Source organism: Balaenoptera physalus (assembly GCF_965194825.1).
Source record: "Balaenoptera physalus genome assembly, chromosome: 19".
NCBI lineage: Eukaryota > Metazoa > Chordata > Mammalia > Artiodactyla > Balaenopteridae > Balaenoptera > Balaenoptera physalus.
The window spans coordinates 61582733-61595477 of record NC_138900.1 but is presented as its reverse complement, the minus strand read 5'-3'; the positions used below and the strand labels follow the sequence as shown (position 1 = coordinate 61595477).

Sequence of the window (12745 nt, the reverse complement as noted above, 5' to 3'; positions counted from 1 at the left end):
TGCACACAGAAACGCATACACCCAGGCCCAGGTAGGCACCTACAGAGATGGAGTTCAGTCACTCAATTTCCCAGCCCCTCCCAGGAAAGGATGGGGGAGAATGTGGAATTCTTTTTGTAATAGGCCTTTTTTTTAATCTGTAAGAACTTTGGTTACATATGCTTCAGTTTCTCTTCCTGAATCTTATGAGAAATGCAGTTCATTTCCCTACCTTGCATCATTTCTCAAACGGGAGAAAACAAAACCTCTAACAAAGAGACAACACCTTCTCTGAAAGTTGGACCAGTTTAAAAAAGCTTTCACCCCTCAAAGTGGCCACGGTGGGGACAAGCTCTCTCCTCCACAAAGACCAGAGAGCCACTTCTCACATGTTTGATTCCCTTTTTCTGACCAGACGCTGACCTCACAGGGACCCTGGTGAACCCAGCCAGAGACGGATTCATAGCTCGCCCCCGCAAACAAGGGGAGGTGACCAAGCTGGACCTGGGAAGATGCCCTTCCCTCCCCTCTTCCCCTGCAATGACCGTGGCGGGCACTGCAGTTAAGATCCTGAACCGTGTCTGGGTGTTGACGGTTTAAACCAGGAGACTGGCATCGCTAGGCAGCGGGCTGGGCCATCCCCACGCTGCACAGCCCCGGCCCCCTGCGCGAGGAAGGAGGGCTGGGCCTTACCTTGACCGTCAGAGTCATCAGGATCTTCCTCTGGGACTCGGGCGGCATGGGGTCGTACTTCTCCGCCCTCATGCTCTCGGGCTGCAGGACGTAGCCAGTCCGCCCATTGAGGGAAAACAGGGCGTGATTCATCTGCAGGTACTTATCTGGGGAGGAAGGATAACTGCTGATGAAAGTGAGGCAAGCAAAGGGGCCCCAAGGTGCTGGGTAGGGGATGATTTATACCTTTTTCCGAAAACAATTTGAGGCAGCTGTTAAAATAGGTATCAGACTCAAAACTATGGGTTTAAAAAAATCCATTAAAAACCAATGTTACTGGAAGAAAATATGAGATTAAAAAAATCTCAGACTGGGACAGCTTTCCAAGTAAGATACAAAATCCAGAACGTATTCAAAGCTAAAAACTGCCACATAAAAGTTGATGTGCTGTAGAAAAATCAATTTAACTCAACTAGACAGGTAAATATCTATATATAAATTTAATCTATTAAGAAATCTGATAAATGTGTGCTGTGAAAACCTAAACCCCCTTAGAAAAACTGGGTAAGAAGCATGAATAAAGTCTGCAGAAAAGAAAACACAAATGCTTCTTAAGTACATGAAAACGTGGTTAATGTTACTCATAAAAAGAGAAGTTACCAGTAAGGGAAGCTGTGACTACAATGTAACATCAGTCAGTTTTCACCTATCGAAGACTGAAAAGTTTTGCTAAAACTAAATGGGTGAACTTTTGCCAAAAAGGGTGTAAACATCTCGCCCGCAGTTCCCACGGAGGGCAGGGTTGCTAAGTGTCTTCGCTCAGACACTCCTGGATACAGGTGTTCAGTGGTTTTCCTCAGGGCCAAGTTGATCAAAGCTGTTTGATCCACCCTGCACTTCTGAGAATTCTGCCCCACAGATGTGCTCCCATATCTGAAGTGACACTCACATATGGTTACAGGGGGCAGTGCCGTCTGTAATAGCAAATGAAGGGAAATAACCTAAACGTGCCTCAGCAGGGGATCAGTTGAAGACCGTATGGTTCTGCTCAGCGGAATCCTATGCAGGCACAAAAATACAAAGGAGGCTACTGATGAACAGGTCCTCCAAAGAGGCTTAAACAACCACCAAGGTGCAAAGCACCGTGATTAATGCCACCCGTTGCATAAAGAAGTTGTGCATGTTGGCTTTTCCCAGCATGTGATTATCTCCAGAAGACAGCCTGAGCAGCAAGCCCTCAGAGAAGGATGGGCCCGGAGAGGGGACCGGAAGACAGCCACTGAACACCTGAATCCATCTGCCTGAAGCTCAATTCCCAGACTTTTAAATTACGTGAGTGGATGCATTTCCTTTTTCTCTTAAACCAGACTGACTCCGCGTCTGTCACTTGCCATCACGGAGCCCGTCACACAAGCACCTGGCATGCCCAGTGGTCCCCTTCATCACTCTGTTCAAGGGGATGGGCCTCGCGCTAGCATGCTGGCTGAACTCCGACAATTCCTAAGACAAACTACGCGCTCTGGCCACCACATCACACCGGTGGCCCCAGCAGACTGCGCCTGGAATAATGCTCCGTCATCTCAGGTTTATTGGCCACAATCAGCCCCCTTTTACCTGGAGTCTGGAAATTGAGCGCCACCATCTGGGAGCCACACAGCCAGAGGCGGAAGGGGTCGTAGTTGGACGAGTCCACCCGCTGTCCCTTGGGGTAAACGCGGGTCAGGCCCTTTTGATTGTATTTCAAGAGATCGTTGGGTTTCTGTCTGACGACGCTGTCAGCCTTTGTCTCCACGAAGGAGCGGATTTCTCGGAAGTCGGGGTTTTCTGCACAAAGAGAGGGAGTCGCATTTATTCTGTCTCGCACATTTTCTTAATGCCTAATGTACTGGCGGGATGTGCAGGTCGTAAAATGAAACCAGGAATCTCTCTCAGATGAGACATTCAAGTGGTTATGACGATACTGCCATAAGTGGTTCTGCTGTGGGCTCTTGCCCTCCGGGGGGGGGGGTGGTCCCAGATATTAACAGGGAGCCCAGTGTTCCCACAGCCTTTTAGTCTAGGATTATTGTAATTTACTTTTTGTTTGGAACTACCAGCAGCCTTGTACAAGAAACCACAAGAGCGGTACAGTTACAGAAAGGGGTGGGGGAGATGGGATCAGCAGGGAGGAGGAGATCTGAGGAGTGCAAGGTGCAGACATCGGATCCGGCTTCCTCATCAAAGGTGTCGCAGGCACAAGATGAGTGAACCCAGCATCTTGGTGGAGGGAGAATCGAATGCCAGCAGGAAGGGATGTGACGGGAGAGGGGATGCCTGCGTGGGTGAGGGGACGATGAACGGGAGGAGACATATAGGAAAACGCACACAATTTTTCGCTTGGATGAAGCTCCGCTGCTTCACATCCAGCTGTGGTAGGAGAGCTCTTAACACGCTGAGCATGGCCAAGTCTGGTTCAGAGCTATGACACCTTTCCCTGCATGTGGAGGTACCCAGGGACCAGCCTCCCAGTGACCATTAACGCTGAGGTTTAGTACTGCTTCTCTGGTCCTCTGCCTTGGAATTACAGATTCTTGAGATCAGAGACAGGAGTTGCTCAAAAGGAGGAAGAAAATATGAACAGGACCATAATTAGATGAAAGAACTTGCTACTTTGGAGGATTTGGTAGGAGATCCATTTTTGAATCCTTCTGCAGCAGGCCAAATAATGGCCCCCAAGGATATCTAGGTCCTGGTCTCTGGAACCTGTGACTGTGTTCCTTATATAGGAAAGGGACTTTGCAGATTGATTAAATTGAAGGGCTTGAAAGGGGGAGATTATCTGGCCCTAAATGAAACCACAAAGTCCTTACAATTGAGAGGTAGACGGGGATTTGAATACGTAGAAGAGGAGGCAATATGACCACAAAGGTAGAGACTGGAGTGACATGGCCACAAGCCAAGGAATGCCAGCAACCATCAGAGCTGCAAGAGGCAAGGAACAGAGCCTCCTCTGGAGGGAGTGGGGCCCTGCTGACACCTTGATTTCAGCTCAGTGATACCGATTTTGGACCTCGGCCTCCACGACTGTGAGAGAACAAATACATGTTGTTTCAGCCACCAAGTTCATAGTAACTTGTTACAGCAGCAGAAAAACTAATCCACCCTTTAAGAGGGTTTGCCTTCTGAAGATACCAGAAGGGCCTGTTTCACCAGCATCCTCGCCCTGAGGACGAACTGAAGGGGAGGTTCCCACTTAGCACAGTTAAGACGAGTAGGAACGGTTTTCACAGCGCCAGACTCAAATGGAATCAAGAGTTTTCACCGAGGTTGGGGGGCAGAGTGATGATGGCAGACGGTACCTAGGTTGTCCTTGGTCTTGCTGGTTGGTTTGCAGTAGACGACCAGGTCCGAGAGCTCGATGGCGATGGACTGGTTCTTCTCCCAGTACTTCATGTTGTTCTCCTGTGTGGAGCCAACCTTGAGTTTCAGCCCTCAAGCCGGCACCTGAGGAATCCCATCCTCCCAGCACCTGGCAGGCGTTTTCCTCCTCTGGGTCCCCTCTTCTCTCCTCTTGGCCCTCATACATGCTCACATCTCAAATGTGGTGGAAAGTTCTCCCTTCCCCTGCCCATCCTCTTACTTTGGAAATTCTCCACCAAGCTGTCTCCACCCAGGATCGGTGTCTAGCTCAGTCTCTGACCACAACTCTGGAGGATACAGGGGAACGAGGGCTCTTGTTTGTCACCACCCCTCTCTCAACCCTCGGCTCTCGGCCCGCTGCCCTATCCCTCCTCATGAAACCGCGCTGTTACAGTTCATCAGATTCTAGCTCTCCAAGCCCAGGGCCTCTCTAGGCCGTGTCCTCCTTGCGCTCACTCGCCGTCCCCCGCACCCCACCTCCCTGCAACGTGCACCTCTCTGTGCAGAGGACTCTCCACGGCCCGGGCCACACACCAAGGACTTGGGAGCCACTCGCCCTCGGAGGACCCACGGTCAAATCCCTCTCCAGGTAAGGATGGGCTCTCACTCCACTCCAAACCAGGCAACCCTCTCTGGCCTCACCAACTTCTGACCCATCCTCCCATTGGCCAAGCGGGGGAACCCTAAAGAGAACATCGTACGCAGATGATAACGTTCACCATCTGGGAGGCTGCTTGGCTTCAGGCAGTGCACACTAAGTGTCTGATGGATGTCACACCTCAGCCCACCCATCCCTGGGAGGTAGAATTTATCTCCATTCTTCCACGACATTACAGCACACACAGAGGTTAAGTAGCTTACCCCAGGCTCCACCGCAGGCTGAGACCAGATGCTTAAGCAGTCGGCCTCACCTGTGTTACCACTCTGCTTCGCCCCCTCTACCCCCTCAGCCACCAGGTACTGGAGGAGGCCCGTCTGAAAGGCCCCCAGGCTCACCTCCCAGGTCCCTCTGAACCACAGCAGCGACGTCCTGGCTCCTCCTCCTGCCGCCCCCACCCTCCTCCCTCCTCTGCAGGTCCCTCGGATCCCTTTTCCTTCTGGACCCCGCCCCAATCACTCCTTCCCCAGGACGCCTTCCTGGATGACTCTGTCCAGGCCTGGGAAAGAGATGCTGCATCCCTCAAACCTTCCGGAATGCCCACTGCCTCACCCAGTCTTGGCCTTGCACTGTCTCTCGTCCCACTATCCTACGCTGGTGCCTTTCAACACTAGTGTCCAGCCCTGTGTCCACACTGAGACACGTCCCTTGGGAGCAGGACCCTGCAGGTGGTGAGTCTTCTGGTGACAGGCGGTGATTTGGTGACCGGAGCATCACAGTGGTTACAACCGTGGGGACTGGACTCAGAGGCGGGTTTGAAGGTTGGCCCGATTTGCTGGCTCTGCCAACGGGGCAAGTCACCTAGCCTCTCTGTGCCTCAGTTTCCTCAACTGTACGATGAGGCTAACTTGAATACCTAACCTCCTGGAGCTATTGTGAGAATTAAATAAGGAGGCCTCTGCCCTCGCCGATCATGTGGCAAACAAGGGGTGCGACACGGATTGCCCCAGAAATGCCTTTCCGGGCCAAGGACAAGAGCATCCACTTCTTAAACAAGCAGGCGAGGGCACCCGATTTCTTCTGTAAGAATGCCTCCACCCCATGACTGCTGACAAAAATCCTGGGGCCCAAGTGGACCCTGGCAATGGCCAGCAAACAAGCTCTTTACATGAGCCCTGGCAGCAGCCGCATCACCAGGGAAGGTTTGAACGTGAAATCTGCCCTAGTTCATCGAAGCACGCCCAGTTTTCACCAGTCCTTCCCACACGCCCTGAATGTTCCTGGGCACAAAGCAAGCTGTAGCAGCAAGGCTCAAAGGGCTGGTGTGGGTGGGATGGGCACGGAGCAAGAGACAAAGAAGGTGTCAGCCAGATAGTCTACGGCCAGATGCTGTCAGGGAGACTGAAGCCTTAGCTAAGCTCAAACCTCAGCTGTTCTTTCCTAATCCTTATGTCAGTTTGGCTTTGTCCTCTTAGTACACGATTTTCCCTGCACGTTATTTGGGGAGAGGAAGCCCTAGCAACAACACAGCTCACTTCTAAGGACAATACGCCCGCCTGAAGTCAGGGTGGGTTGAGCCAAGCCACAGCTGTGTCAGAGTGTGGACCTCTGGCCTCCCCAAGCACAGAGCCATGATGGGTTATGGGGCATCACTTTTTTTTCTCAACCTCAGCAGAAAACAGTATCAGTTCAAGATGAAATACCAGTTGCTACTGCAAAATTGTAGAACAGTTACTCTCCAGACCCACAGACTTTGCCCATAGGCCATCTCAGTGTTTGGAATCACAACACACTTCATTGGTCAGGCTTTGCAAACTCACTAACTAGATGGATCTTAGTGACTGGTCTTTTGCCACTTGACTGAAAGAAGCCAGAGATTATGTAAAATTACAGAGCCCTGAGCAGGCTCCTAGGGCCTCGGTGAGCAGCTCCTGGCAGTGAGCTGAGAGCACACCTCGTGTTGCCTTCCCAGTGGCAGGATGGATCCACCTTCCTCGTTCCCACACCGGCAAGCCCTACAGCTGGTTGTGTTTAGAGTGGAACCTTTGTCAATTCTGCTGACTCCTGTTTTGTTTTGTTTTTTAACATTCATATGAAATGTGATAAGACTAAGCAGATGTAAAAGCTAATTAAAAAGGAATGTAGATCCAAGGCAGAGCACAGCAGCCTTGAAGAGCTAGGCTTAGTTTCAGAAACCGTCATGTGCTGCGGAATGAGGGGGACAAGCTTCAGGTGAAGTCACATTTTCCTCCATTAGGAGAAATGGAGAGAGCCAGGAAGCGCCAGGCAGAGGTTGTCATCGCCATGCCCCTTCCCTCCGAGCCCCACACTCAGATGGGGCTTGAGTGCCTGGGAATAAAGACTACAGGGGACGGTGGCTAAAGGCTTCCTCCCCACTAGTGTTTTTCTCCATTCTCAGCTAGACGGGCCTAGAATCCCAAATACTAGAATATGCTCAGGACAGTCACGTGCTGGCAAATGGTGCCATACAGATCATGACGACAACCACTCAACTGACAATGAAAACACACCTAGAAGAAGATAGGAGGAAATTAGCTTTCAAATGAACCCCAGGACAGTGGCAACCCCCTGCGCCTCAGAGCTGTACTGCATTGGAGGCACCAAGGGCAGATGAGATGGCCCCGTGGGGGAAAGTGGGAAGAGCCTTGTTGGCCACAAGCTCGTGGTTCATCCCAAGTCACTGATGTGACTGACGTGATGACGTGACAGGTCTTGCAAAGAATAAGGACCCATATGTAGGGCCTCTGCCTAGATTCTGGGACGGGGGAAAGACGGCAGGCCCTGCCAGGGAGGGTGCCCGTCTGAACAGCCCTCTGCACAAAGTCTTCTAAAGAAGAGAACTTCACTCCAGGGTGTTGAAAGGATGAGTCAAGGGGCCTCTGGTGACCAGAGACTGGCCAAGTTGCAAAGTCCCCCACAGGGGGAAGAAAAGATCAAGCCAAGTACACTGGAGGAGGGAGACTCATCAATTATAACAGATCAGAGGGATCCAAGAGGTCCTGGGAAAGCTTTAAAATCAGTCCTTTGGGTCAAGATTGGCCATAGAAGCAACTGGGTACGTGGGAAACCCTAGAATTTCTTCCCAGTTCCACGGCCACAAGAAAGAGCAGACAGCACCTTGCTCCGTCATCCAAGACACAGCAACACTTCCCCATGTCCTCCTGGCATGAAGACAACGTGATGATTAAATCCTGTGGTGACCTGAGCCCTCGCCATGTGTCAGGCTCCGGGCCAGCACTTTCTATGCATCATCTCCTATCATCTTGTGAGTTAGGTATCTGGCTCCTCATTTTACTGACAAAGAAACTGAGACCCAGAGAGGTGTGGTTACCTGCCCAGCGTCCAACCCTGCCAGGATGCAAATTCCAGTTGGCTTAGTTCTAAACCTCCTGTTCTTACCTAGAACCCCGCCCTTTTCAAAAGACCTCCAGACAAACCCTAATGCTCCGCTGAGGATGAACCCTCAAAAGCTCACTCCCACGAGTGGGAGTGGAAGTTCCCCCCACAAGGATACAAACTTCTGGAAGGAAAGGGCTGTGTCTTGTCGATTACAGTATGCCCAGGGCCCTTCCCAGTCCAGAGAGGGGAGCTCAGTGAACGTGCGCTGGAAGGATCCAGGCTGCTTTGAACAGTATTTAGAAACAAGAAAACATTCCAAATGAGGAAGGCAAAACTTTCTTGTTAAGACACACACGGCCTGACAGGCCCCAAACATCAAGGGTCACTGCACACACCGTGAGCCGTCAAAGGTTCAAACCAGACCCAGCTCCGCAGGTGGACCTCCAGTACCCGTTTCCCCTCCGCAGTGTTCCCGTGGTCTGAACCGCCCCTCCTCTGCCCCCTGAACTCTGTGGGGCCGCTGGGCCTGCTCCTCCGGCAGCCCAGACCCACCCCACCTCAGCAGAGTATCACAAGCCTGAGAATACCAGGCCCCCCTGAGCCCAGGTGAGCGAAAGGCTTACCTTGGTGTCGATCTTCCAGGTGATCTCGCGGATGCTCTGGAACCACTCAAACAGTTCCTCCACCTTGTCTGTGGCAAACTCCACCGGAGGGTCGCCCTGCTTCTTGGGCTCCAAGATAAAGACGAAAGGCTTCTGGTTCTTCCCCTGTGGGGCTTTTACTTTGGGAAAGGATAACAAAAGGCCTGATCAGCCTGTTAGAAAGCCAAAGAAGACCAGATTTCCACCTCCCCAGGCCACTTCTCTTATGACCCCAACCCAACCATCACTGTCAAAGTCAGCACTGACTGGGACATCTACCTTGTATCAGGTAGCGGTCGATGTCTTAATGCGCAGTTCCTGTGAATGTGACCTTATTTGGAAATGGGGTCTGTGCAGATGTACGTAAGGATCTCAGGATGAGATCATCCCTGCATTTTGGGTAGACCCTAAATCTAGGAACCACTGTCCTTCATCAGAGAAAGGAGAGGGAATTGGAGGCAGAGACACAGGGGCGTTAGTTGGCCATTGAAGATGGAGGCAGAGATTGGAGCGATCAGCTTAAGCCACGGACCGCCAGCAGCCACGAGCAGCTAGGCATGGAATAGGTTCTCTCTGCAAGGAAAGTATTTTCTAGGAAGAGAAAATGAAGGCTACGAGAGGAGAAATTATCGGCCAAATGATATCATCAGCAAAGATCTCTGGGCTCTCACGTGCCAGGCACTGCTCTGTATCTTATTTAAGTCTAATCACAGCTTTTTGGGGTGCTACTCCTGTTCTGCCCATTTCACAGGAGGGGAAATGGAGACTTGTTGAGGCAGAGTAACCCATGCAAGGTCACAGAGCTGGTAGTGGCAAAGCTGAGGCTCAAGTCAGACCTGACTCCAAGCTCCCTCCTCATCACCCTGAGCCACGTGCCTGTGCAAATTCAGCGCAGGATGATACAAAGGGTGACAGCAGGGAGGGCACGAGCCCCCAGTGCCCCAGACCCAGCTTGTCTGATAACTCGCAGTGGAAGCTCCAGCAGCTTCTGTGGTCACTACGGGGCTTGGTTTTCTCATCTGTGAACTGGAACTGGAACCAAGAATCCTTCGTCCACCTGCCTAGGCTAGTGGACTAGATGGACTGCAGGGGGCACGGAGGCCGGCTACGGAAACACGGGCTGCTCAGAGAAGAAAGGTGCTCTGCCCAGAAAGTCTCTCCTCACTGCCTTCAGCTCCTTTGTCTGGAAGCTGCTATATGCTCACTTAAAAGGCCCAGGAAGCACCATGCAAATCACACCCCTGCCACCACAGTTGAGGCTGTGGGCTCCCTCCTGCACCAGACTCTGAGGGGGAGGCCAAGTTTCCTGACGCCCAGCTGAGCTGCCAGGAAGCTGCAGCTCTGAGAGGGGAAATGACAGGCCCAGGGTCTCGCAGCAACTGAGAGGCAGAGCTGGGCTAAGAAGCAGACACCCCCAACTCTATGCTCCACTGCAGCCCAGCCAACATCTCAGTTCCTCCTAGAAAAGCATAGGAGACCCAGGCAGACCCCTGCAATGAGGACGATGATGTTGGGAATAACAACAGCCAACATTAGTCCAGCACTTAATATATGTGCACGAGGGTATATAGTAACACCAGATTATAGCGCTTTACGGATGTTAACAGCACAGCAATCAAGATGTAAGATGACAGGCATTGACCAGCTTGGCCCAATACTCAGCTTCAGCATCCAAGTCGAAGCCAGAAGGACCCAGGACAGCTGACCCCCTGTCTGGGGCGGTCCTGAGGCCAGGCTGGGGGGAGATTTGGGTGGGAATCTGGGCTGAGACCATGTGTGCACATACCAACATTATAGGTGTTGAGATCCAGTATTCCTCTGCAAAGAGACCCTAAGGGATTGTCTTCAATAATCTGTGAAGAAACAAGACATAACTCACGTTCGTCTTAAAGGGAATAATGAAAAGATAACCAGTTTCCAAAGCACACCGTTTAGCAGAGGCACTGCCTGTGGAACTGTTTAAAATGCATTTTCATTACAGGCTACGTCCACGGGGAGAGAGCTAAATAATGAAGCATGTTGCTGATGGGGACCCAGCAGCGAGCAGGTGCTGGCAGGTTCAGCGTTTCATTTTCCAATCTGTAAAAAGGCGCCTTGTGAATTCCCGAGCAGGTTTCAAAGCATTTCCATGGATCTGGTTTCAAAAACACCCTAGACCCTTTTTCTTCTGACATTATTAGGAAATGGGACTGGCCTCCTTTCCAGGCCCAGCTCAAGAACCTTTTGTGGCTCCCTGTGTCCTATGGGAGCAACACCTAAGCTCTGCAGTCTGGCCTCAAGGCTTTCCAGGCCCTGCTCATTCTTCCAGCTCTTCCTCTCGCTGCATGTTTGAACCATCCCAGGGGTCAGGTGAGGTGGGGAGTTTCCTGGTCTCGGGAAAGCTGGAAGAACTGTGTATCTGCCCATCACGTGTACTACCCCACTGCTCCCCCAGGCTAATGCCGACTGTGCGGGTAAAGGGCAATGCGGGATGGACACGGCTGGGGAGCGGGGTGGGGCGTTCAGGTCTCTGCCTCAGGCCGAGCGCAATGAACAAAACTGTGTTTCCACCACCACACCTTTGCTTAGGCTGTACCTCCCACCTGCAGTTCCCTTCTGCTGGTCTCTGGCTGCTGAACTCTAACTTGACTTTTAACACTCAAAGGCCTCTTCCTCCATGCAGCCTTCTTAAAGTGCCCCGAGTCTCGTAGAAGAAAGTCTAAGATTCCAGCCTTGGAGCACTGCTGTCACACTGAAAGTAGCTGCTCTTTGGGCCTTCTGAGCAAGAGGCAGCAGGGAACAGAAACCAGGTTTGCAATGTCACCAGGAGGGCCTCGACTCCCCTCTCCCTCGGGCCGGCCTGCTTACACCAAGCACGTTCTGAACGTCAGGCTGGCCAGACGAAACGTTTCATTCGCAAGCCGCTTTAAGCAAAGGACATGGCCGTGGCCGTTTTCACTGTGGAGGGAATTCTGCATATGCAAAGCCTTCCAGCCCAGTACAGCCTGATTTAAACCTGTCTTGTCACAGTGACCTTCACCCACAACTCGGAGGACAGTCCCAATTTCCCCGTCACTCTGCTGTCCCTGTTTGGGAGCTCCTTGGGGAACACAAGACAATGCGTACAAAATGTGGAGCTGGCTCAGTGGACCCCCCAGAACAGGATGGGCGGGTCCCTCCCTGTGATGAATGATGGAGACTCACCTGCTTTTCCAGCTCCTCCCCATCAGCTGTTGAAATGTCTTCAACGTAATTGGACGGGAAGTACTGCTGGATTTTGGTTCCGTAGTCTCCTTTCCACCTGTACGGAAACACAGAGGGGATCAGAGGGCCTCGGGCAAGCGGTGTTAATGATCCTCACTGCTCACTAGCCCCCAGCCGATGGGGGAGGGGGAAGGCGGCAAGTGACGGAGTGGCCGGAGGAGGGGGTCGTTATCTGTGAAGCAGAGCCTATCAAACGGATCCTCTGCCTTTTTTTTTTTTATCAGCAGTGAGTTCTGGGGGTCACGTCCTCCCCTTACCATGATCCTAGTGTTTGGTCAAAGCCACCAAAAGTCAAAAGTTTCAGTACTTTAAGTGGATATCAGACGCCGTACAAGACGAAAGCTCAGCTCTAGCGGAGGCCCAGCCCCCGTTTCAGGGAGGGCTGTGAATTTAGAGACAGGGGTGGGATAAGGAAGGTTCTGGAGCCAGACGGCCTGGAATCAAACCCAGTTCCACCACCAGCTACGAGGTGCTCTGTGCCTCAGACCCGCCATCTGTACGTGGGGATCATCCCAGTGCCTCCCTCAGAGGATTTTATTGGGACTATATGAGTTACCATACACTACAAGCTTCGAGTAGCACCTAGTACATATTAAGCGACCAACGGTGTTGGTTCTTGTTACTCAGCTAAAATCGTGCCCCCCACCCCTGACCTTCCCACCTCTGTAGCAACACTAATAACACGAGACATAATCAACTTTTGCACGTGTCTTGACTCAACCAAACTGGAGGCACCTCCAAGATGTCCCCCCAGGTCCGGTGCCTGGACATGCAGGGCTCCTCCTCCAACCCCTCTTGTGGGCCACTTTCTGCAGCCAGGGGGCTCCTTCCAGAATGCACCTCTGACCCCACC

General features: G+C 52.0%; 1 protein-coding gene across 2 annotated transcripts in view; it reads right to left on the bottom strand.

The window, feature by feature from the left end:
- The window catches only part of PLCG2 (phospholipase C gamma 2), a 171025-nt gene that overhangs the window by 24021 nt on the left and 134259 nt on the right, over window positions 1–12745 (bottom strand). For both annotated transcript variants that reach the window (XM_082438973.1, XM_082438972.1), the window contains exons 23-28: window positions 11833–11929; window positions 10436–10502; window positions 8632–8789; window positions 3990–4092; window positions 2266–2475; window positions 673–818 (exon numbers count right to left, since the gene is read on the bottom strand). In XM_082438973.1, coding sequence (XP_082295099.1) covers window positions 673–818; window positions 2266–2475; window positions 3990–4092; window positions 8632–8789; window positions 10436–10502; window positions 11833–11929 — 781 coding nt within the window. The remainder of the gene's footprint in view (window positions 1–672; window positions 819–2265; window positions 2476–3989; window positions 4093–8631; window positions 8790–10435; window positions 10503–11832; window positions 11930–12745) is intronic.